Source organism: Sylvia atricapilla, chromosome 5, assembly GCF_009819655.1.
Source record: "Sylvia atricapilla isolate bSylAtr1 chromosome 5, bSylAtr1.pri, whole genome shotgun sequence".
NCBI classification, from domain to species: domain Eukaryota; kingdom Metazoa; phylum Chordata; class Aves; order Passeriformes; family Sylviidae; genus Sylvia; species Sylvia atricapilla.
In genome coordinates, this window is record NC_089144.1 from 63,573,669 (window position 1) to 63,600,088 (window position 26,420).

Genomic DNA, 26,420 nt, shown 5'->3' on the forward strand with positions numbered 1-26,420 from the left:
CTAGGTTTAAAGCATAATTTTTAACATTCTTAGGTACTAACACGAGCCTTTAGAAATGAAATCTAAACCTCACAAGGTATCACCTCCATTTCCTGAGCATGTGAAAGGAAACTAATACGCCTGCAGTAACATTCACAAATAATTGCTTCACCTCTTGACCTGCAGTCCTGATTTTCCACAGAGCTTAGAAATGTCACATTTCAATACACTATAAATATATTTCACCTCAGGAAAAACTCTGGTCTATAGGGTCACAACACAAGTGAAATGTGAGTCTAGCCTTCAATGGAGATACATATATATATAAATGTTCTGTTAATAAAACTATGCAACACTTTTGGTGCTGGCAGCTTTTGTTCTTCTTTTCACTTCACTGTGCTCTACTATAATATCAGTCACTGATTTTTGTGCAAGAAATAGATGTGGGAAAATCTGAATATAAAGCAGAAGAAACATTAGTTCTCCCAGAAGACACAAACACACTTCAAACAGAGTTTATAAACTTGGCTGTGAGGACAGAATTAACAGCAGTAAAAGGTTTACAGCAGATGCCTATGGACAAGACCTTCAGCTAACAGGGAACACCCTTGAAAGAAACTATCCTTCAGTCTGGAGCCCACTACCAGGTGCATCAGTCCAGCAGCACGCAGCAGCCTCTCAGAATTCAGTTATGTCTCACACACCTGAGCATGCTGCCAAGGAAGCCCCCAAGGTGCTGCAGCACCTGCAGGTACCTGCTGCTGTCATGCAGGAAAGCAGCACACACACCTCAATGGATGCGTTCCATCTCTTCAGCCTCCCTTCTTCCACAGCTCCTTTCTTACAGTTCTAACCCTGACTCCAAAGTGTGGGCTGGAAGCACCTGGAGAAACCCTGTGATGGTGACATGTGCTGACTGTAATGAATAGAATCCTCCTCTGCCCACAGACAGCACTTGGCAGGCTCTTTGCACTAATTAAGCGGCATAAATGAGCAGCACTGCTGTCTGGAACATGAGCTGAACACCTCGTCTGATGTCCCCAGTACATAATACAAAGTCGAAAGAAAAATGCTGCGTTCTCACTTTCCAAAATACTACTCCTTATCTAAAAAGGATGTGCCCATAATTTTGTGCATGAAAAAATAAATTACCTGAGCTTCGCTGTGCAAAGCCATAAAATTGTAATCTAAACATACACATTTTATAGGCTGTGGTATCTTCTCTAGCAACATAAGGAATATTTGTTGAATTTATATGCAAAGGGAGGACAAAGGCATAATGAACAAGTGCAATAAGAGGTGTTGGGAATAGGAGATCTGAAGCAGACACCTATTTGCAGCAATTCCAAGCTGCACAGAAGAAAAATAAAATAAAACCTCTATTACTGAAACAGATGTTTCTGAGACAGGAAAGCAGAAGTAAGAATATCCCAACATCTGGAAAGTTTAGTGGTAGCAAAAACTGTAGGATTAAATTAAATAAAGACAATAGGTCTGAAATGCAAAAAGGGCATCTGGGAGGTAAACCAACTGTCAATGAATTAGCTGGAAAAGGTAATTTTTAAGAAGATGAGCCCATAAAAAAAGTAGTTTGGCTTTTAGACTGTTGAACTGACTAGAAAGAACCATCAGAATTTAAAACTTTAAATTAAATATCCAAGTCTTCTTGAACTTTATGTGAATAACTCCACCTGTGGCAAAATTCTAAAGCAGCACTGGAATCCAAAGAACAGATGTGTGCAAAATTCAGCACGATTAATCATTTTTATCTGAAAACCAACTGTGAGACCAGAACCACTGTGACGAAGAAGAAGGTAAGGGGTAGAATGTACTACTCTACTGCTGCATCAATTCACACACAATTCCACTCTGTATTTCTACACCACTGCCAAAACATCACAGATTTTTTTTTTAGATGATCATCCTGTCTCCTTTTGCTGGGTGCTCCATGAAAGCCAAATAAGACACAACATTTTTAGAAGAAGATGTTGGTAAAATAATTTTCAATGTTGTTTCTAAGAAGTCACCAGATTTTTTTAGTCGGCACTTAAACAGTTATTTGCATTTCTTATGTTCAGCTTAAAAGACATAAGTGGTGTTTAAAAGAATTGTATTTTAGGTGCAAAACACGAGTATCACCAACTAGCTAAAGGTGACACGGGTACTTTTGAGTTCTATTTCTCAACCCAAAACCTGAAAGCATCGTTAACACTCACATTAACTTATTCAGCAATTTGCTTTATCCTTCACCTCTGATTTTGAGCTCTGAATACCTGCACGATGTTGCTGCCCGCGAAACTGGCCCGTCTCCAAATCCGCCCTCTGACCAAGGCCTCGTTGAACAGGTGAGCCAGCTTCCTCTCCATCTCAGCCCGGAACACCTCCTCCTGAACTCGCTGGTCCACGACACCCAGGAGAACTGCATTGCACAGAAAGAAAGCCAACAAAACCAGTTCATCAGCAGAACTTTTCCGTCTCTTCTCCACAACTTGGGTTACAAGCTTTGAGTCGCCCTGTGGCAGCTCAGGGGCAATTTGAGAGCACCTGTATTTAAATGGGAATTCTGAGCTGTTCAGATGGAGGTTACATCTCAGGGAGGGTTTCCTCACCCGAGATTGAGGTGGTTTAAAGCCCTTGGCCCTCCAAAAGCACTGAGTCGCGTCGGTATAAAAAAAGCAGAGTCCTCAAGGTTTGTTTCCAGGTTTCTCGTGGTGTTTATTATTTGATATCTCAGAATTTTCTCTGCTCCCAGCTGAGGTCTGGACAGCAGCTGGGACACGAGGGGACTGTCCCCGATGGGATGTCCCCTGACATTTATACAGATAACTACGGGTGGGTTATTTACTATTTTGTACCAATGCCCAGTGCCCACACTAAAAGTGACATTTCTACTTTGCTCCAATTCACTCTGACTACTTTGTGCCATCACCACCCAAAAGATGGAGGACGAGGAAGGAGGAGGAGGACATGAGGTACCACCCAAATTCCACCATCCTGTCCCCATTTACCTCTGTTCTATAAACCCTAAAACTACTGAATTCTGTATCTTCTACTGTGCTAAACTGCTGTTTTCACATCCCGGTGGTTTGCAATTCCTCTCCCATGGACTGAAATCAAACCCGGTGTCTTCCTGGGCTCTGTGCCAAGGTCTCCCAGCCCCCTGGAGCGGCTCCACACCCCCTGTCCAGGGCTCAAAGTCCCTTCCTTGGGTCCCAGGTCATCCAAGGGGATGTCCTGGACTCCAACAGTTACATGTTGGAAAAGGGAGACATTTAATGGGAAAAAAAAGTCAAAACAAGTACTTTTGGGGAAAAAAACCCAAAATTCAAGCAGAAGATTTTTTTGGAACCTTAACCAGGCTAGAGAGACACAGGATAATAAGGAAACTACTTCAATTCTAAAAAGGCCTAAAATCATGAGCATTCAATGAAATTTTAAAAACTACTAGAAGAGAAAACATGGTCTAAATTGTCTGCTTCAACTAACTGCAGTCAGAAGTGTCGCGCTCAGAAGTGATACAGAGCTGGAGATGGAGAGGGCAAGGGTTCAGAGCCATCAGGAAAAAGCAGAACAGCAGCACATGAACGAAGCTGCATATTCAAGTGCAACTTCCCCTGGTAAGATTAATAAGTGTGCCAATCACAGCACAAATAAAATGGTTTGCAGCCCTGCTCACTTGGCAACCAGGTAGCCTGGGTCACTGGGGCAGCTCATACTGAGAAGAATCCCTGAAGGAAAAGGAAAAAATCGAGTTGACTTTTACTAGCAAGATGGCATCCAGTTAGAGAAATGTGGAGTGAATGGAGCCACAGCCATTCAAATGATCCCACTGAACAATCCTCCAGGACAGCAAACCAACTCAACTGCTGACTGCAGCAAAAAAAAAATTCAGTTTTAATTCTCCTCCACTAAAAATGTTTGTATTTTTAGAAGCTGCTTTTTCTGTTTTTCCACATTGATTTCCTTTAAAGTGTGGTGCTTAATAAAAAGCCACTAATTAGACAAAAATTAATTAAATACTATTTTAACTTTTTTATTTTTTTAAACCAAATATATTAAAGCCGATTTTTCAATTTGAAGCTTTTCGCTGTAGATGTCATAAAAAGGAAACATTTTCATGATTTCTCACTGAGATCAACAGTATCTGTCTTCCAAATTCGATCACAGACTAAGTATCTCAGAATTAAATAGCAAAATAGACAGTGACCTAAGGCTATTATATACACCAAGCTGAAAACTGTTCTTGGCTATGTATTGGATTTCAGTATCAATAAATTATGTTTAATAGCATGAATTGTATTCCACAACAGAGGGAGAACACTGCATATCCCAGCTTTTTATGACTATTGGGATACATGCACATATATCTGGGTAATTTGATATTAAAAATCTTTACATGCATAGATTCTATCATTTTCCCGTGGCATGATTCATTACCCTTACAACACAAAACACTGACTGAAAGCACTGACCCAGCCAAAGTCTAGCAGTAACTCTTCCCAGAATCCTGCAAGAACTGAGACTAAAAAAAATTCCTCTACAGAAAAAAAAAAAAGGGAAAAAAAAAAAAGGAAAAAACGTTGCTACGAGCAGCTTTCAAAATTTAACAGGGAGGAAGTTTATTAAAACCCAAGGGAAGAAGGGAATGTGATTTCAGAGCTGGAAGAACCGATTTTTTACTGCAGGAGCTAAGAGAAATTTTAGCAGCAATGGACAAACCTAAGGCTGAGCAAGAGAGGGAGCAGGTGTAGCCCAAAGGAGCCAAGATAAACCTCTAAGGAAGGACACCACTGGTTACGGGACACACACAGGAGCTTATGCCACCTTAATGAGCATTATCTGAAATTCTACACCTTTCTTCTCCAAAACAAGCCAAATGGGCTTCAGAAATTAAGGTGCAATTTGGTTTCCTGCTCAAAGAGTAAAGGGGTGACCGGTGAGAGGCGACACAAAAACCTGGAAAAAGGAGTAAGCCTATACAACAGGTGAACTACAGGTGATAGAAGTTGTAGGAAACGTGACAGCTCAACCATATCTGTAAATTACAGAATAAAACATTCAGAAGACTTTGTTGGGAGGGATCTTCTGTGAACAAATCAGAAAAGATCAATGAAATGTGATGAAACTCTTTCATGTACTCAGAATTCATCTATTTTCACTCTGCTTTATTCCGGGCATGTTTTGGTAGAAAGTGTCACACAAATAAAAATTTAATTTTCACTTAAAGTAGATATCTAAAAATCAATGAGGCATATTGACAACACGCAGAATAGACACTTTATGCCTGAGAGTCTGAGTTGTTCCACTAAGAATGAACTGCCTTAAAGACAAGAAGTGCTTTATGTGCATTATCCAGGAATTTCAGTAGTTAATTCTAGACCAGGGATTTATATTTCCCAGATATTCCAGGTCACTGGGCCTTTAGTTTTAAAATTTATTCAGCTCAGACATGTTATTACCTCATAAAAATGCAGCACCCCTAGAGCTATTGATATTTATGCAGGCTAGTTATTCCACTAACACAACTAATTGCACTTTCACTTACTCACGGAGACTGTACGTACCTGTTCTCACCCAGGAAGACTTCATCAACTGGGACACATTAAGCTTAGGATAATGAAAGGCTGAAGGAAAAAACAGAATGCAGGAAAAACATCCGTAAGAACAGTATTCTGAGCGACATACACAAAACCAGAAGCCGCTACATAATTTATATTGTCAGCAAGCATCTTATTTACACAGATGCATTACTGCTCCTGAGGCAATGCAGACACAATGGCAGGGGAAGTGCTCTGAACGCACACTGCTGAGTTCGTCTCTAACAAAAAGAAGCTAACTGAAACAGTCAGATTTATAACGTGAAAGACCTCAAGCTGCTGCACCGAGGTCATTGCTCCCAGGAATTTAAAAGCTCACTGTCTCAACTGTGACTCTTACTGAGCTGGCTGCAGGATCAGACTCTTGCTCAAAGGGCACTGAGGCAACTCACGAGTGTCTCAGGATGAAAATAAGACCTTCTCTGAGGCAGAAACGACCAGGAAACAATAAATGTAAAGCAGAGAACTAAACACATGAGATTTGTGTTCCAGACTTGTGCAGGGGGAAGCATTTGAAAAAACACATCACCTTGGATAATATATATTTTTTTTTTACAAACCCCACAAATAACTGCACATAGAAACATTGCTGTAGACAAACCTCATGGCTTTTCTGTTTGGTTTGGTGGCTCCAAGCTTTCTTAATTTCTAAATTTTTCAAAAAAAACCCCCTCTGCTCTGCTCCAGAGGGAAATCCTTGCCCCGGTAAGGAAAACAGTCTATTTCTACTGACTTCAGTCCAGATAAGATTTTTCCCAACGTTTCCACTGGAGAGCAGTAAAGACATGTTGGGAAAGAAGTGAATTGGGGGCTGGGCCAACAGTTTCCTCAAGGGAAGTCTTAAGCTTCACTATGGCAATAAGGAAAAGGAATAGTCTTAACTTTCCCAAAATATTTAATCCAGATGCAGCTTGCTAAGCATTACACAAAGGTTAATTTTTAAACCGTTTCACAGTCAGAAAGAATGCAGCACATAACAATTAAATGACCTGGCCCATGCTGGATCAATTTAGAATAAAGATGTCTACAGTTGTGGAATAATTTACCACTACTCCACATTTCAGAGAAATAGAAAATGGAAGTTTTTCGAATTTAATAATGTAAGAATTCGCAGACAAGCAGTTCTCTGTCAGTGTACCAAAAATCTGATTCTTTTGCCCCTTAAAAAATTTAGGAATTTTTTGGTTAAGGTAAAAACAAAAGAATCATTAGTTACATTTTACCCTTTATTTTCAAATATTTATAACTAACTCCTACTAGAAAAGGAAGAAGTTTGGTTATTCCACCTGTATTTCAATAACAGCACTACCAGCTTCAAGATGACCATCTGTGACTTACTGTTCAGAAGGGTGTCAGAACCTTCCTGAACAGGAAACACTGGCCCTCCATGCAGGGATCAGGACACACTAAATTTCCAAAATTCTCAGACTAGCAAAAAGCACCTCAGAGTCCATTCAAACACACCCACTTATTTTTGGCATCCTGCTACTCGACTCTCCTGATTGTAGCTTTTAGACTGAAATTCTATTTACTCTAGTCATGCAACTGTTCACTTCAATTTAGAAATGGAAGCTGAACAAAAAATGCATAAACTAAACTGAAAACTGATTGTGTTGTCTTCTAACACATGGAAAGAGCAGGATAAGGAAATCAAAAACCTTACAGTGACCATAATGCTTTGAACTCCTAGCAATTTTGAATTTTTTCTCCTTTAACCCAAAATCACGTTTTGCTTCAATACTTAACGTTCTCTTCACACTTTTTCTAATTAGTACTTGAAAATGATTTAATTCATGCAAATTGCTGGGTGACTTTTCATTAAACTTTCCACAGGATTAATGCAACTTAAAAATAAACCAACTTGAGCAGAAAATCTTGACATTGAAAATGAAGATGTGCTGTGATCATTGCCAACTGAGGCTAGGTTCTAAAACCTGACAAAGAATGCTGAAAATTGTAAGAAGTCATCAAGCACAGGTTCCAATCCTTACACCACAGGTCACTGAAGTGTCTCACTGACACACAGATCTTGAGCTCATCTGGAGTCTCAGCACTGCAGCAAGATCATATCTCTAAGATTTCTAATGTCCTCTGGAACTCACAGTTATGAACAGCACTGACTGATTGTTATTCCGAGGGGGAAGCAGGATAGACAAAATGCAATTATTAGCTAGATTGCAGCTGGTCTGCTAATGACTCTGGATGCATTAATGAAGCAGAGGCTGGCATCATTAGAAGATTCTAACACGCAGCCCTGGAGCACCACGCCGTGTACCAGCATCGATCTGATGCTGAATGAAAAGGGAAAAGGGTCACCTGGTCACCCAGAGACCTACTGACAGCAGCCTAGGGCACATCACTCAGGCAGTGTGGCCACTGCCAGGTGTCTGACTCTCTCTACACACGTGTGGGACTATGCAGGACAGAATTGGTATGGTGCTGATCATTCTTAGTTCTGATAGAGAGAGAACAATAATGGAAATCATGGAGGGAATGCAGTATTGGAAATAAGAAAGCAAAAAATGAAAAATAAGATGCCATGCAAATACTGGGGTGTGGGTAACAGCAACAGTGTGTCTGTTTAAAATCTGATCCAAAATGCACCCAGAAAAAAATTGCCAAATATTTCTGCAGTCCCTGGACCATATAATACAATTTTATATTTATCCTATTGGCCTTGTAACATCTCCAAAACAGATGACATGCAAAGTGCCACTTAGCACTGAAAAAATAGCAAGTCCCAAGGCAACTCTCTCTACTTCAAGTCCCAATCAAAACAAAGAGCTTTATTCAGGGTAAGCTCATGAAGGCAAATATTGCCATCTACTCCATAGCTAGCCTTTACCTGTCCTCCAAGAAATCTGCTAGCCATAAAGAGATACCACGTATATAGTTTGCTGCTATTTGTAATGAACTAGCACCCAAACCCTGGGATGAGACTTGGTTTTCTTTCTGCTGACATGTAGGTCATGATCATCTAATCAATTTACAATCTGAAACATGAGCTATAAGGTGGACAATGAAAAATAAGCACGTAAACTGGACATTTGAATAGAAACACGTAGCTGATGTCACCTAGAAGTCCTGTGAGGAAAAAAAGAAAATCTGGAAGTTTCCAGGTTTGGCCATTTTCACAGCCCTATTCCTGCAAAGAACAGTCCAATCTGTCAAACTACTTTCACTCCTGGTCCTGACTCTACATGAGTGGGGAGAAAAACTGACAAAGAATTGCTGGATTAATGATGCACTGCACAGGGACAAACAACACAGTTAAAACCATAAACAGGACATTTTATTTATGTGAATAAAAACCGTGAGAGGACAGCATGTGAAAGGCAATGCAAAACAAATGGCAAGGAACAAATACATTCTTTGGAACAAGGCTCATATTTGGCATATTGATGTCAAGGTCTCAATAAGGTTGACATGCGCAACAAGTAACTTTTCTTGGGTATGATCAACTTCAACCCCCCAAAATGAGAGCTGAGCCCTGGCATGCAGCTCACTCATATAATTTCTTCAGCCACAACTACACAACTGACAAGATCATGCACAGAGTCCTAAAGGGAAAAAGGAAAGTTGTTGGGGAGGAGGAATCAGGGAAACCTTATAAACGTGATTGCTTAGCAAAAGATTCTGAAAATATGAAACCTATAATCGTATAGTATGGTAATGTAGTAGTTCTTATAGGCTGTATGTAGATTCTACAGGATTTTGTGTCTTGTGTTGGTTGGTCACTGTAAATTAGAATATTCATCACAAAAGGAGATATAATGTATTGTAACAACGACCTCACTCTCTTACATCCTACCTCTTACCTCTTACATCTCACCTCTTAACTCTCTTACCTCTTCCTCCTCTCCTTCCCACTGCTCTTAGCTCGCTCTCCCCCTTCCTCTTCCCCCTATTCTCACTCTCTCCTGCTCTCTCCCCCTGCCCTTTGCTCTCTCTCTCCCTTCTCTCTCAGCTCTCACCCTGCTGTTCTCTCTCCCTCTCTCTTTGGGACTCCCCTCCAGCCCAGGCTGGTGGCTGAAGGCCAGGCCCTTTTACCCACGGCCCTGCAATAAACCCACATGTTCTAGAATATACAGACTGGCAGAATTCCTTGTCCCAGCCATCCGTGGATTGCCTACAGAAAGTCACCACCAAGAGTATTAATTCTGAGCATGCCTGATAAACTAAGGCACAAATGGCACAGAACATTTAGTATTTACATATGAACACTAGCGTACATAGATTGTTTACATATAAATATACAACCTTCCTAGAAAACGTCACACTGAAAGCAGAGGTTTGTGTAATTATTTGCACAGACCAAAGAAGCTATACCAGTCTAAGGTGTTGTAAAACCTTCCCTGCTACAGTTGCTCTGTAGCACAAGGCAAAGCATGGGCCCAGAAAACAAAACCATTTAGGCATCTCCCTGCCAATGTAGCTTTGAGGATCTGGCTGTTGGTCACCTCTAGCAGTCTGTTGAATAAAATGTTTCAGGAAGGATCTGCCCAATGCTGCTGAGGCTTTGGACAGGATTTTTGGCTCTGAATCTGAAGATCTAAAACCCTTAGGCTCAAAATCCAGTCACAGCAGCAGTGTAAAAAAACTGCAGGAACAGCTAAAAATAACTGGCTGTGGTTGTCTCACTGATAAAGGAGTCTGAACTACATTCATCATTTCTGTGCTTGCTGACAGAAGGATCCACAGCTCCAGTAATCTGAGAAACTCTGTTCCCACTTTGCCAATTTACCAACTAGCACCATATCTGGTATTCCAGAAGAGTGCCTATCAAAGCACTTCTGAGCCCAAAGCAGACCAGTGAAAACCCGAATTGTGCCATCCTGCAATGGGCCAATCTACAGTAAATAGCTCCTCTAACAGCAAGCAAGTCAAATGCTGACAAGACACTCCTGAATTCAGGACATCTTATCCACCAAATCCTCATGTTTTCTACGTTGCAATCTTCGGGATGATCTCCTAAAAATCCTGACCTCTCCTCTCTCTCTGCTTTACTTGGTTTATAATTGACCTGTGAGTGACCACAGGGCTCCACTGGCACTGGCCTGGAGTCATCCCCACTGAGCAGGCACTGTACACACACAGGTAACACAGGGACACCTCCTGATACAAGCAGTAATATAATTTCAAATTTCCTAAGTACCATCAGGAAACAAAAATAGAATCACAGAATTTGTTTGGTTTGGAAAGGACCTTAGAGGCCATCTAGTTCCAACTGCAAGGAGAACCATGCACATGCATGTTTAACAGGGATGTCTTCCCCCTATGACCAGCCTCTCTTTCAGGATACACCAGCCTTGGTAGAAATTCTGTTATCACTTAATTGCACAACAGCTCCATTGCACAATCCAGAAGATGGATTCTCAGCAACCTGCCAAAACACTACAAATATAATTTCGGAATATGTGGACAAAACTAAAAGCTGTAAGAGCCAATGTAGTTCACCACAGGGAAAAAAGCATCCCTCAACACCAAAAATATTACCAGGGACTAAAAGCTACCTAAACTCAAGCACAAATGCATAGAAGAGATGACACAGAGTAAAGAGAAGTGTCTTTCAAGCAGTCAAGGAAAGAGCAACATATTATTTTAATTCAGTGAGCAATAAAGACCATAGCTCACAGTGTGAGGTGTTCTGTGGCTTCCAAGACAAAAAGAAATGCTAGTCATCTATGGACAGGGATTCTCAAGACTTTTGGTCCTGGCTCCAGTAAACAGACCTACCACTGCAGAGAGCTCACACCCTGTGTCAGACCAAATGAGAACAGAAATGCTTAACGGAAATGAGACAACAACATCATGCATTTTTTAATTGATTATGGAACCAGAGGGATCAAAAACGCTGAAAAAAGTTAAATAAAATAGCTTTAACAAATTACCATGTTTGAACTGCGTCCAGTAAATGGGGAAGTATCCTGTGCTGTCATCTTACCTAGATTGAAAGCTGCTAAAGAGAGCAACTTTTCTGTTGACATTGACTCGAACAGTGTTTCCACTGACATACACAGCTGCATAACGAACACCAGCTACTATCAGACCTGATTTTCCACTAGATATTTAACTGTACTGCAAATCTCACTGTGTCAGATGTTATGCATCTCTACAGCTCACAGAAATTACTCTGAAAATTAAAACCACAGTGAGACAGGAGAAATGGGGAGCAAATGGACTGAGTCAATAACACCCACCAGCAGGGAAAGACAAGCACTATTCTCCCATGATCTTCATCAGCCATCTGAAAAATCTTAACTAAACATAAGCTGTCAAGGCCAAATGTCAAGCAAGCTCTGTTGTGCAGGCAGTTCCCATTCATCTACGTTTAGAATGACAATGGTCTGAAAAAAGTGAATTACCATGCAAATGTACATAAAAAGTGAGAAAGGTTAGAACATAACAGACTGCACAGACAAATGAATTCAGACTATATGGGCAAATATCAGCTTATGCAGCCAGTGTCCCAGGCTCTCTGGAAGTCAGAGACACAGTTAAGAGCAGCACAACGCTGAAAGCAGTGAACCCTCCTGAGAACTGGCAAAGGCCTCTTGTAGACATAAGCACAGAGACACACCTTGGACTGCATTTCACAGCAATACTGATCTAAGTAATTTTCCTATTTTTAGATCTGGACTAAGACCAAGGGGCTGACGAAGCCAGGTTAAGTACAACTGACCTAGGACAAAAGGCAGATACAATGACAAAAGCAGTAAGATGCCGTAACACCAAAATGTGAGCAGAAAGAGGCACAGATTTGTTCTGCAGAACTCACGTTACAAGTTAGGTACTTGAAGCTGCGTTATCACTTATGCACAAAATTATTTTAAAATCGTAGAGAGGGACGATACTAGACCAAAGCATTTTGCAGTATTGGATAACAGCAAATACTCACGTTCAGCAATCTGCTGCACAGGGAAACCCAGATAGAAGCTGAATTCCACCACGGACAAGTTTCTGAGCTGCTCGCTGACTTGGGACCCGTTTAGAAAACCGTACCTGTCTCGGATGGCAAAAACAATGCTCACAGGGCCCTGCCGAAATGCCACCCCAGGCCTGCTTACAGTTACATTCAGTATCTGAAAAGACAGCATTGAAGCAGGGTCAGCAAAATCAAATCACTGCCATTTCTATTCCTTCCTTGACAGACTTTTCTTTTTCCTCTAATGTACAGAGAGGGGCAATTCACATCAAGACAGAGGAAGATCTGTGCCAGATCGGTTCAGCCAGCTGTGAGTCTTGGAAGAAGCAAAGTTACATGTGAATTCCTCTTCAGAGAGTTATCCTTTAGGGTTAATCATAGTCCAGAATGATCTGAAAGCTACAGCCCAGAGAATAATTAAGAAAAAAACAGATAGCAAGACAGTCACCAAAATAAACCTAGCCATAAATAAGCCTTAGATGAATGCCAAACTGCATGGGACAGAAGAAAGGGATTGATTATGGTAAAAAAATGTTCTGGACACGGATGTTCTCTTGGTTAAAATCTCCTGTACCATGCACACCCAAACCCCATCACTGGCTAGAGGCCTTTTTGTGGCACCAATATAGACAGCAACTGCACTCATATAGATAAACCTCTTCCAAAAAAATAAGAAGTATTTTAAATAAGTTGGCTAAGCTGACAGTCCAAGAAATTGTTTTGTATGTTCTGTCTTCAGTCTACGCAGTGACACTGTGCTTAAAGTTCTGAGCACTTTTTTATATGTACTACATAGTGCTTTAGGTACTCTAAAATTTATGTAATTTTTGTTCCTATATTTATTTTAGGGTGTCACAGATGGGTATTTATGGCATCAGTTAAACAACATAATAAAATTTTTACTGAGTTTGGTATTACAGCAAAGTTAGATTAAACTTAAGAATTTCAACAGAAGAGGGAGTTGGTCTCATTAAATTGAATTACTGATTTTCCAGGGAGTTCTAAGCCCTGCTGGGTGATGCAGGGCTCTGCACATACATACAGTGTGCATTACACTGTACATTACATTATACCAAGGGGTGCAATACCCCCCTTCATGTGTGAAGTTCCAGGAGCAGCTGTTACAGGCACCATATACTGTAAGTATTTCTAGAGCTCAGAAGCAACTAGCATGTTTGCTCATATGATGGCAGGGTCATGTAACTCCTGTATTCCCTAACAGGGATTCCAGCACGGCAATAAGACCTGAAAGCTTTCTTCCAACAGAAACCTTTTAAACACACCTTACTCTTTAAACTATCATGGGAGTGATTCTGGTAAGGGCTGGACCAGCTTTTATTGGAGAAATTATAAACCCTATTGTATTCAATAATGCTTTTGGATATAAATCATCACCTTAGATCATTTTTTCAAAAAGTTTTTAAAACCTTGCAATTACTTTGTAGGGGAAAAAACCCAACTGACTTCATGACAAAACCTAGACTTCAAGTGATAGCCAGTGAACACCTGACTCATTTTACTGTCTGGATGAAACATGGGACAAGGAAAGGTGAGGGGGAAAAGGGACAGACACAAGACATGGTGATGCTCTCACCTGCACAGTGAAGTTGTAGAACTCCTGGTGTTTGTTCACCTCCACGAATGCCATTGCCAGCCCCCTCTCAATGCGCTGGCTAAAGGTGCAGAACCCAATATCCACGTTCCGAGGTACAAACTGAAGCACTGAAAGTAAAGGGCAATCATTCCTACAGAAAAGTACTTCCATGAGAGAGAACAAAACAAGCAACAGAATTCACAGGGCTCACATTTTCTTCTTTCATGAAGCTCAGGACACATCAGTGAAACACCAGATAAAAATACATTAAGAATACATTTGGTGTTGGTGCAGTAAATTCTCTACTCACTAATACAGGTTGCAGCAGTTGTCAGATCTCTGAAAGATATTAGTGACAAAATACTCGCTGTTTCCTCTTGATTACTAAAATGTCTTCACTATATACATGTGTTTAACTTCCCCTGACCTGACCACTGAACTGGTCACACTAAAATCCTGAGTACCCAAACTATTCATGAAAATCTTCAGGAGAAAAAGCAACAAATCTCTTTCTCTCTTGTAGCCTGATATAGAGTATTTAGCTTGTCTATAAGACTACATATTGCAGCCATTAATGCACATTAGTATTGGTCTAATACTTTCAAAACACTTACTAAGCTATCTGTTAAATTGAGATCTAGACATCTTTAAGCTCAGAAGAGAGGAAGAAAGAGCTCAAGACAGAAAGAACAAGTGCAGAGAAATGTGATCAGGCACACAGACCTCAACTACATGAACATCTGTGGATTTCCAGATATAGTCTTACCCGAAGAAATGCTAGTTAGCTTACAGATCCTAACAGCAATGTCATACAAGGCTCAAAACCAAAAAATACATCTTCTGTCTCCCTACATAACCTTGTTAAACAGCGGAAAAAGACATCACACCTGCACACTTAAAGTGATGTCTTGCCATACAATTATTAACAGAGCATAAACAACAAATGAAGTGTACCTGAATGTACCATGTTGACATTTATTAACTCTGTATGCTCAGTCCTTGTCATTACCTCTTTACACAGTCAACCAGTGAGGCCCAGTTTTATCATGCAAACAGGGCCCAAAGAAGATTTTAAATGACAATGTTGGCTCTCAAAATGTATTAAACTAGTAATATTTTGCTTTAGATTATTAGCAGTCAAATTTTGCATAAAGCACTGCAATACAGCAGCTAGGGAAAAGCTGAGTACTTCAGAAGCAATCCTCCTGCTCATGTCATACATGAGCAATCAATCCTCCTGCTCACCAATTCTCCTCCATCACCACAACACAAAAAGGCAGCTTTTAACAAAAATTTCATCCGAAATTAACACAAGCATTACAAAGTAGCTGCACTGTGATTTTATGAATAAATGTTTCATGGATTTTTTTTTCCTCATCTTCAGAAGGAAGAGAAAGAGCACACCTATGTTGCAACACAGCAAAAAAAAAAAAATCTGAAAAAAACCATGAAGTGATGGGATTAACTGTTTACAGTTTATCACCTCTCTGTCACAGGCCTGTAAATTATGCCATTAACAAAAAGAATTAAGATTCACAGTAGAACACAGGGTTTTGACTCAACCTCGCATGGCAAGTGAAGAATCAATAGGAAGCTGCCTTTTCCCCGGTGTGTCAGGAAGAACTCACCTGTCTGAACTTGGAATCTGTGGTCTGGCACAGTGAAAGAAGGATGCAGTGAGAGGATCATGGGGGCCTCCCCACGAAGAAGACTGCTGTTCACAAGCACGTTCATGACAGCTATTGCCGTGTAAACAAAGGGGCCGGATGTCACCAAGAAAGAAAATTTGGGGGAAATTTTATAGACCTACAACAAAAGAAAAAAATTCAGAAATTAAAAACACCCAAACGTGTCAATGCTAAATTTGGCAACAGTTTTGATCTACACAGTCTCATGCAGTTCAAAGTCACCTCATCAAAGAGGTAGGAAAATGCAGTTTTTATTTTTTCAAAGAGGTAGGAAAATGCAGTTTTTATTTTTCAAAGAGGTAGGAAAATGCAGCTTTTACTTTTCAAAGAGCAGCAGAAGCACAAACACAAATTCTGGGACCTGCAGCCTCTGCTCTAGTGCATCAGAGGCAACTCCCCTGTGCCAGGTGCACCTACTGGAATCTCTTCAGTACAACACACCAATCTCAGCACTTCTTGATTTATCACATTCCCACATATTAGCACTCCCCCTCGCCCACATTCCCCTGGTGTACATAACATTTCCCATGCAAAATTCCTGTTTACTTACTGAACTGCTTGCATAGCTTCTGCATTTCAGTCATACACAGTGAATACATCCCATACCATTCATATGTGGCACACAAAGAGTAAAATACACATAACCAAACGTTCTTTAGATAGAATTTTCACATTCAAGAGAACTTTCTTCCAGGGTACACTATCTGCTTGTTTCATCACAGTTATCACATTACAAATTCTCCTCCCCCAATTCATGTCCTGACTTTGAGTCTTCTTTAAAACCCTGAGGAGCCTTAGACATGATGTAAAAGAAATGAGATTGCAAGTTAAATATAAACCTTGAACCATGCAGACGCTCTTAGCCACCATTTCTCAGCCATCTAAGTAATAACAAATGAAAGGGTTTTACTTATTTAAACATATTGCAGTGTCTTCCCTCCTGCAGAGAAACTCTCTCAATATTAAGATTGCCTGTTTCCCCATCATTATTTTCTTCCTTTTTGGTTACTCCCTCAGTTTGCTTTATTTGAAAGTCACACAAAGTATTTTGGGATAACCAACTGACAGCCTCACGGATAAATAATGTAAACCAGAGACCCAAAGTTTCTGGTAAATGTGGACCTCCTCACTGAAGGGATGATTCACACCATGCTGGTGAAGGGATATGTTAGATAGCTTCAGCTTCAGGAAGATCCTTATAGAAAACCATGGTGGCACTAAAATTGTGACCCACACACTCCTTATTGGTATTTCTGCAGTGGTGCAAAGTGATGGCAACTGTTGAGATGAGACAGCAAGCAGCTCTTTCCTGTCCTCTAAAAAGCCTGCATTTCAGAAAGCTCATCTTCACCAGAAGAAACTACCTCAGCCGCAGAAGGAAATGAGAAAAAAAAAATCTATGCTGCTCATTATGCCTTTCTTCTTTCTTAGCCCACAAATATATGCAACATCCAACTTTTATTTTAAATGGATTTGGATCCATAAAACTCAAATTTGTTTGATATGAATAATGTGCACAGCTCTTTTCAGTTCCTCTTATCTGAAATTTTATTCTTTTATCTCATGATGAAATAATCTCCGTAGCTTCAGTTTGTCAAACGGAAACAGCAGTTAAAATGGGTAACACATGCCAAAAGAAAGATGCCCATTACTTGCAAATGAGACTACTTAAAAGGCAAGAAAAAGAGGAATTAGAATTACAAATCTCAGTGACAATTTGCTGGTGATTTCTGAAGCAATATATGCCGAGGAAGAGAGGCCTCCTACAGCCAGCAGATACTTATGCACTCAAGTTGGGTATTTCAGGCACAAAAGCAAACCTCAGTAACCAACTCAGCTGCCTCCATCTCTGACTGGTGGTGCTGCACCACAGACAGCCAGGAAAGCAGCCCACCCTGCAATTCACTCCTCAGAACAGCTAACACTGCTTCCCTTCTGTGCTTCACTGCGTTAGAAAAGCAACAGCAACCCCAGTATGGACATCCAAAATCAAAATCCACTGTTTGTAGCGGTTTTGAGGTAGGCGGATTAGAACCACTACAAGTCAAAACAATAGCTATTTCTGCTTGAGATATTGCAGGGTTGTCTAGAATTAGCTCTCCTCAGCCTAATCAGTATGACAGAAATAACAGACCCATGACAGCATAATGCTGTCTACAAGCTAATTCACAGAGAAGTCTACAAATTTCTCTAGAATAGATGAGCACAGCTCATGACTCTGGAATCATGATTCATGAATGAGAATAGCTGCTGTTGGCACAGCTCTAATGGTCCACAAACCCGGCCACCCATCCAACTCTGTCTTGGAAGTTTCACCTCTTCTGCCAGGACAGCTAGGTGCTGTATTAGGTGGCTGAAGCACCCCATTGGAGAGTGTCATTATTGAAGTACACAAGCATGAAATTCTTATACTGAAAAGTACACGTATTCTACCATTAACACCTTGGGCCAGAAAACCAGAGAAGCACACAAACTTCCACGTGCACTTTGGAGCCATTCCCACTGCAGAAGCAGAAAACATCTCAAGCTATCCCTGCTCCAAAGTGCAGCGACTAACCCAACTCTGCTGTTTCCTGGACACAACCCATCTCATTCCAAGCTACCCTCACAAGAGAGAGCACATCCAGTACAGAAAGTTTTTAAGTCTCAAGTTGACTAGAGGCTGGAAGAGTATTTAAAGAAAAAACATGACCGTATCCTTTCTCTGTCCCTTATGTTGTTTCCTAAAGCATTTACTATTGATTACTGTCTGCTAAAATACTTGATCAGATGCACCTTTGCCACAACCTTATCCATGCCTATGCTCCACTGTCTCATGCTGTTTAAACATCTGGCAGAAAGCACCAACAATTGATTTTCTCACCACCACCTCATTAAGAATGCTATAAAGAGCCTGCAGAGGGTGTTTAACTTCCTGCAGATAGACTACAAAGGCTCACGGGTCTTAAAAATAAAATAAAGCTTCTGCTCCTACGCACCTCAGGATCTTGAGGCAACAGCTCTCACTGGTTTTACACACCTCTACGGTACCAGCCAGAACTTCAGAGGTGAAGCAGCAAAGAAGCCAGTGCAAGTCCACGAGGTGGCAACTCTGAAAGCAGCATTAAACTGGCAATGACCCAAACTCCACACTGTGGAGGCAGAGCGCACCGATGTGGGATTATAGAATCAACGGGTTAAGGACACACCCCCAGAACAACATGAATTCCGACAACAAGGTGGCTAAGGTAAAAACGCTAAAATGCATGATAAAATTTCCAAGCACAAACGAGGCTGGCAAAACCCCCTTTCCTGCTGGCACAAACTTAATGGCACCAGGGGGACTGGCAGCGAGTCGCTGCCAGCACTGTTTTATTTCACACCCCAGTGCAAGTCAAGTCAAGAGAACATTGTCTGACAGATCCTACCCAAGTGTCATAAGGTTTGCATTACAGAGCATTGACTAAAATTACTCTTACTCAGACAATGGGGTCTTATTCTTTTGCAGATGCAGTATGTTGAGACTAACTAGAAAAAACTTTGAAGTTTTTGGTTATTTTCACTTTGCTGTAAGGATTTTTCCAGGAAAAAAAGTGACAGAAGTTTTTTTTCATTTGGCAGGATTCTGCCTCCTCTTTTTCCCACTTCAGCAACTCACAATGTTTGAAATAATAGAGTACCAGAGACCAAAGTTTCAATTGAAAAAGTTGAGGGCAAAACATGTTTCAATCCTCCTTTCACTGCTAAACTTGCTTCTTATATAAAGCAAGCAGCAGCTGCAGCCATCACTGCCATGGATTTTATTTTTAAAGCATACATTACTACAAAATTAAATTTAACTGGACTGTCTCCTGATTTACTGTACATTACTTCACAGCAAGGGAACATCTGTGAGCTGTAATAAGAGACACAGCAAAAAAGGAGCTTAGAGAAGTGCACTACTTTACCAAAACCTGCAAACACACACATGGTTTCTGGGTACTTCCAACTAACAAAATTCAGGTCTGTTAGATTAATTACATTTAGCAAGATAGAGAAAAATCTGTTTAAAATATTGCATTACATCACCGCTCAACATACTGCTATTACAGACAGCTCTTTTGCAAAGCAACAGTTTTGTTAGTATTCCACAGCTAGAGGTGAAAACATATTTGCTAGTGATTATTTTTAGTGCAAAACCCATATGATAGCAGCATTCTAGAATAAGCAAAACTGATTCAGCAAAGATGTCTTTCCTTTAGATGAAAAAGGTTTTTCAAAGGATGAAGCTAGACTAGCTACATCATTTATAAAAGCAGTTCTGAGAAACCTCAAGACTTCTTAGGGGCTTTCTCCTATTGGGAGCTTTATAAGGCAATAGTAGGCATGCATGAAAGACAAAAATTTAAAGGGAAAAAAATATGAAGTGAGATATCAAATGTTTGTTCCAATTAACCTTCAAATATTAAGCAATGGATTTTGTCCTACAGCTGTAAATAGTAAGAAAGTAAGCGCTTCAATATTAATGAGCTGTGTAAGGTCATTGAAAATTAAGTATGTTTCTATCATTATGAACATCTGATTTCTTCTCGACAATTCCAGTTTGCACAAACTGAAGGGATAATTTCAAAACCAGAAGAAAAATCTCTTTTATATGAAAAAATCTATATAGTTCATGAGCAGGTGTTGCTAGAAGGACATAAACTACACATAATTTACAGAAGCAGCTCAGTGTAGCTGAAAGTTTGGCAGGAATTTATAACATTACTATCTTCACTGAGCAGTAGAGATGTACATCCTCAAACATCACACAGGAGCTGTTTAATTACTGAGTGCAATGATCATGGGAGATGCCAAAATTAAAGGCACCAAGCAATTCTGTTCATGGAGAACTGCAAGTTACGTTCAACAAATGGCTACTTGAATTAACTACGTGGCAAGAACAAGACCAGTGACTCAGAAAAGATCAGCTGGTGCTGGCCTGTGACAACCAGATGAATACAGACACGCAGAACTGCAAGTGCAGCTGAATGTGTTCTCCGCCAATAATTCTACTGAAGCATTTCCTCACTGCTGAAGCATCTGATTATACAACAAAGGTACCCTCAAACTACTCCCATGTCTTTTCCTCCCAGAGTTTGAAACAGAGGTGGGGAATACAGCCTTTCACCCTTATCTCAACTAGATGATCACTTGCAAGCTAGAAAACAATATTGAAATCTTGTTCAAAGATATTTCCTTCAATATCAAAGCAGAGAAAGCTTTCAGAAAAACCCAAGAGTACAGCTGTTCCTGTGAGGGGAGTAAGGACAGGAGTTACACCTACCTAAAGACTTAGAAATAACATCTTACTATTGCACAACTGATTTCCACCCCCCCCACCCCCCGCCCTACCGTTTTCATCTGCCAAATCAGGCATTTGAGACTCCACCACCCCCCCTGCAAGCATTGATGGCCTCACTTATAAAATACCAAGGATGTGCAGAAAGTTTCCTTTTGTTTAAAGTGCTAAGTATGTAATCAGCTAGCAGAACAAAGAGACCTGCTTAACAGGTATTTTGAAGAGTAGAAGTTCTTCACTTTCAATTCACCAGGCAAAGGAGGTGAGCAATAGATTCCTGGACACTGCTTGCTCACCTCTAGCAAAACCAAGAAAGGTCTGTCCTAGAAAATGATGACATTCTAAAAGTAAAAAGTTGACATCATGGTCACATTAAAAAAAACCAAAAACCTAATCAAAACACAACTAACTTTTAAGTTAAAATAAAGCTCTCTCTGATACAGTATCTACGGACTGTTTGAATTACTGCTTCAGCTTGTGAACTAAACCCCTATTGTATTACATTAATCAAAGAGTACTTGTACACACTTCATCCCACTTACCTCTAGCTCTACTGATCTCCTGAACTGAACTCTGAGCACTTCTCTGATGGAGTCACTGACATTTCGTAGAACAGCTCTTCGGGCCAGCACTAGAAATTAACATCAGTCAGAAAACACATTTTAGCTTCATCTCTTAGGTTTTGATTCAAAGCTGCATTTTCAATTTTGCGGTTCATGAAAAAGCAGGTAGTGAGATCAGCTGCATCAAACAGGTAAGATGAACAACAAGGACATGGGTGAAGGTGTGACTGTATCCTAAGAAGTGACTGTCTTTTTAGGAACTGTAAGCTTATTTTCTCTTGCTTTGTTTTTCCACAGCTAATGCCTTTAGCATTCTGATAAAAGAGCCTTTTAAAGAGTCATTGAGACATTTAAATGGAAAAGTAGCAGCATATTTGGTCTGATCTGTGAGTGAATCTGCTGTCACAACACAGAAGTTTTGTAGGCAATACAAGAAATGCAGGTAAGGTCAGAAAAAAAGCCACAGAAAACATGCATCTACTTTTCTCTTAAATAAAAAGTAAACAAACATGACGTTAATTAACAAAAGGAATATCCATAGACTATGAAAGAGCGTTAAAATCCCCACATCCCACTGGATGTCATGTCTGTTACAGTCACACTCAACACTGTGACTGTGGGTTAAGCAAACAACTGAAAAGTGTTGTGTTGTCATCCTGCACTTGCTTTCTATCAGTAACTTGCCTACAAAAGTATTCAAATTGCATTTTAAAAAAAGGCTTCCTCATCACTAGAATATCTAGATCACCTACATATTTGGAGGATGAGATTATGCTCATTTCGTTTTATTCCTTGTAACTAAGTCATAAGAGTAAAACATATTGCTCACCACGAAAATGCAGCACTCCTGCAGCTGCCCTGGATTAGTTTGCTGGCTCTGTTTTGTTAAAAAAGCTAGGAAGAGGCAGGGAAACACCAGAAAAGCAAACACAGATGCTAAGACAATTAATTTTGAAACACACTAGTGTCACTTTTTCTGGTTACAAACACACCAAATCCAGCTGAAAGTAAGTATGGGAGGATGTAAGATACAAACATAAGCTAGTAAGGTAAAATTATAAACATGGTTGCAAAACCCAAACGTTTTTTAAACCAATTCTTTTCTTACATATTACAACATTACCTCACATGCCGGTGGTTTTTTTATTAATAAACAGCAGCAACAACTGAAAGGAGAAACTTACTCAGTCAGAACATTGAACAGTTTGGCAGAAGAGTACCACGACAGCAACATTCATTTACAACCAGTGAAATGATGAAGCAGCCTCTAACTCAGCACACTTGTACATATGCATCAGCAATTTTTGAGGATGATTTCATTCTCTGTGCAATGAAATGTATTCGTAACTCTCTCTCACAATGGACTTTGTTCAAGTGAACTGTTATTTTAACAGTAAATGATATATCAATGCTTTAACAGCTCTTGGTCTAAATTTACGCCACGTTTCTTTGAAAGGTTCCCTCAGTTAATCCAAAATCTGCAATTTAGCTAAGGGGTCACGTAACAGCGGCTTCCGAAAAACAAAACGAAAATGTTGGGAAGCTCTTACCCGCAGTGACTAAGTAGGCGTTGGGAACGGTGATGTCGCAGACGTACGGCTGCCTGGTGGTAGTCCCAGCAGAGGTTACAGCCACCACTTCAGACGGAACAGTGCTCCTCAGCGGGGTGGAGGAGAACGTCCCCGGGCTGCCCGTAGCACTGGTGACAGTGGTGGAAGGAGCTGATCCATCAGCCCCAGCAGTTACACTGCTCCCCGATGGAACTCCATCTCCAATGGGAGGGCTCGCAGGCACAGGGAACTGTGTGGGCTCAAACAGCGAGGTCGCAGACAGAGACGCGGTAGGAAAGGGCATTACGTTGACGGCGTTGGCATCTGACGTGAGGTTGTAAGGGTCTGCGGGAGGAAGGGCTGTGGGGGCACTGCCCCTGCTGCCAGATGTTAAAAGCAGCGTGGGGTCAACTGTAGCACCAAAATCCTCATCAGAACCCAGAGCAGTTGAAAGTAGAGATGAAGATACGCTTAAGACGGGAGTTGCTGGAAAGGTAGTCAATGAAGAGATCAGATCGGTTTCACTGAGCAGGATGCTGCTGGTAACAGACTGGGTGTCAGAAGTGGGCAGCACCACGGTAGGAACCACAGAGTGAGAGGTGGATAGGGAAGGCTCCAGCTGAGAGGTAGCTCCTGTGGCAGCTGAGGTAAACACAACTTCAGAGCCCACCGGCAGTACCAAGGATGCTTCCAGAATCACAGATGACTCTGAGGGGAAATCCGATGATGGCATTATATCAGGAACCTGCGACTCTGGAAGGGATGATGCATTTGAATAGAAGTACGACGTTTGGCCAAGATGTAACTGAGAAACCTCGGTGTCAGTGGCGGAGCTGACAGTGGTAGCTAAGGCCCAGCTGGTAACATCCTCAGAAAGCACTGATGTCCCAGTCAACAAGGTCTGAGGTAAGAGTGTTGATAAATCACTTTGCATGACAGAGTAAGAATTTAGCATGGTCAGTGACAAAGACAAGTAGCTAGATTCAATAAGAAATGGGGTTGATAAGAGATTGGATGGAAAATCTGAAATATTTAAAGATGGCTCATCCCTCGTAGATGGCTTGCCAAGCAAAACCACAGATTCTGATGGCATTAATTCTGGCATTTCCAGCAAGGTTGTCCGACTGATTGCAAACGATGCTACTGGCTCACTCGGGATCATGGCAGAGTCCAACCCAACAGTGGTGGCACCAGGAAGTTCTACATGAGTGCTTGGAGCCAAGGAAATTGTTTCCAGAACAGGGAGGGCCTGGGAAATGGAGCCGTTCAGTGACGTTTCCCCAGGGAGCTGATGGTAGGAGGGAGATATTGTTATAGGTGTTCCAGTGTCTGTAGTGCTTAATAAAAACATACTTGAGTCAGGGATTTCTGCAAATCTTGAAGAAAGTGAAACAACTGGTCTTGATGGAAAAGAAGTATCAAAAATCTCAGGTGTAGGTTCCTCTAATTCATACCCATCAGTAATTATAGTTGTAACTGCAGTTATGCCTTGTACTTCAGAGGCTTTGATGGACAAAGTCTCGACATAATCGCCTGAGCCCACATCATGTTCTGGGGCAAAGCCTGCTTCTGGCAGCAGTGAAACTGAGTCACAAGACAGACAGTAACTGTACGATCTCGTGAAAGGCACTGGAGTCCTGAGCTCGCTGACAAGCTCTGATTGACTTGGTGTTTCTGAACCAGCAGGCAAATCTGGTGCTGTAGTGGAAAATTCACGTGTAAACAGGCTGGCATTAAGAATTGTATTAGAGTTCACAGAAATGGCAGCTGAATCAGGAAGGAAAGACACAAGTGGAAGACTAATAGGAAAAAAAGCAAGCTCAGCACTGGCTGCTGAAGCTGGTGTGGCCCAGGGAATGCTTGGAGCGGGGTAGGTCCTTCGACTGAGAGATTCTGCTGCCCTGCTGCTCTCCTGGGTGTAAACATCACCATACAGGTCTGCACGTTGCGCTGTGGCATCTGGGGCCCCAGGGCTGGCTTCACCCAGCAGCTGGAGATGAAGAGGTGATCCTTCTGAAGCAGCCCCAAAAGGCAGAGCTGTTAAACTCGCGTTAATGTTTTCCTGTGCTGCAACTCCCATGTCAGAAGGAATGGAAGTGAAAGGAACAGCTGTATTTGGAGGGTACAACAGCAAGTCTCTGCCTGCTGTTAGCATTTCATGATCCGGGACAAAAGGCTTTCCTTCCATAAGAGTGTAGCTGTGTTCAGGGACAGCAATCAACGGAGTCTTCTGCTGTGCTCTTTCTGAGATATCATACAGTGAAGAAAGGACAGACAAGGAAGGTGTTAGCAACACAGTTTCTAACATTTCTCTTGATGGCTCTACTGCATTAACTGAGTGATGATCTGTTAAAACTGCAGAAGACTTCACAGGAGGAGTCCACTGTGCCTTTGAAAGGGAGCTAATAAATTCATCATCACTTAGGAATGCCTCATTGCTCCTTACAGAGACATCTACCAATGGCATACCTCTCCCTTCTGAAATCCTGGCTGTTTCTTCTTGGCTAAGTAAAGTCCCATCAAAGGAAGTGGTAACTGATGATAAAAGTGTTTGAAGCAAATTACTTTCTTGGGACTCCAAAGTACTTTTTGCTAAGGCCGTTTGTGTCCTGCTGCCTGTTACGCTTTCATGCACTGTTGAGAAAAAGGAAAAATTCCGCTGTTCCAAGGATCTCTCGTCTAAATCAAGAGGGAGAGAAAAACAAAAGCCAAAACATGACAGATCAGCACAAGCAGTAAAATTGCTACGAGCAAACATCACAGAGAGCATTTCTGGAGACAACTGACAGAACTCAAGGGCGAAGACAAAGCTTCCCAGTAAGTAAAAACCCTGCACAAGCAAGTCAGCACAAATAATAAGATTTCTGGTGAAACTCCATTCCTTGGAAATGAGGAGGACAACACAAGCTCCTATTGTCGGGGGGGTTTCCTCACCTGAGATTGAGGTGGTTTAAAGTCCTTGGCCCTCTAAAAGCCCCGAGTCGCGTCGGTGTAAAAAAGCAGAGTCCTCAAGGTTTGTTTTCAGGTTTCTCATGGTGTTTATTATTTGATATCTCAGAATTTTCTCTGCTCCCAGCCAAGGTCTGGACAGCAGCTGGGACACGAGGGGACTGTCCCCGATGGGATGTTCCCTGACATTTATACAGGTAACTACGGGTGGGTTATTTACTATTTTGTGCCAATGCCAGTGCCCACACTAAACGTGACATTTCTACTTTGACCCAA

General features: G+C 41.2%; 1 protein-coding gene across 1 annotated transcript in view; it reads right to left on the reverse strand.

Moving 5' to 3' along the window:
- Positions 1 to 25,866, reverse strand: part of KIAA1549 (KIAA1549 ortholog) — a 73,703-nt gene extending 47,837 nt beyond the window's left edge. The window contains exons 1-7 of the mRNA XM_066319774.1: positions 23,196 to 25,866; positions 21,625 to 21,713; positions 15,724 to 15,901; positions 14,096 to 14,223; positions 12,475 to 12,658; positions 5,544 to 5,603; positions 2,253 to 2,398 (exon numbers count right to left, since the gene is read on the reverse strand). Coding sequence (XP_066175871.1) covers positions 2,253 to 2,398; positions 5,544 to 5,603; positions 12,475 to 12,658; positions 14,096 to 14,223; positions 15,724 to 15,901; positions 21,625 to 21,713; positions 23,196 to 25,662 — 3,252 coding nt within the window. The 5' untranslated portion in view covers positions 25,663 to 25,866. The remainder of the gene's footprint in view (positions 1 to 2,252; positions 2,399 to 5,543; positions 5,604 to 12,474; positions 12,659 to 14,095; positions 14,224 to 15,723; positions 15,902 to 21,624; positions 21,714 to 23,195) is intronic.
- Between the last annotated feature and the right edge of the window lie 554 nt (positions 25,867 to 26,420).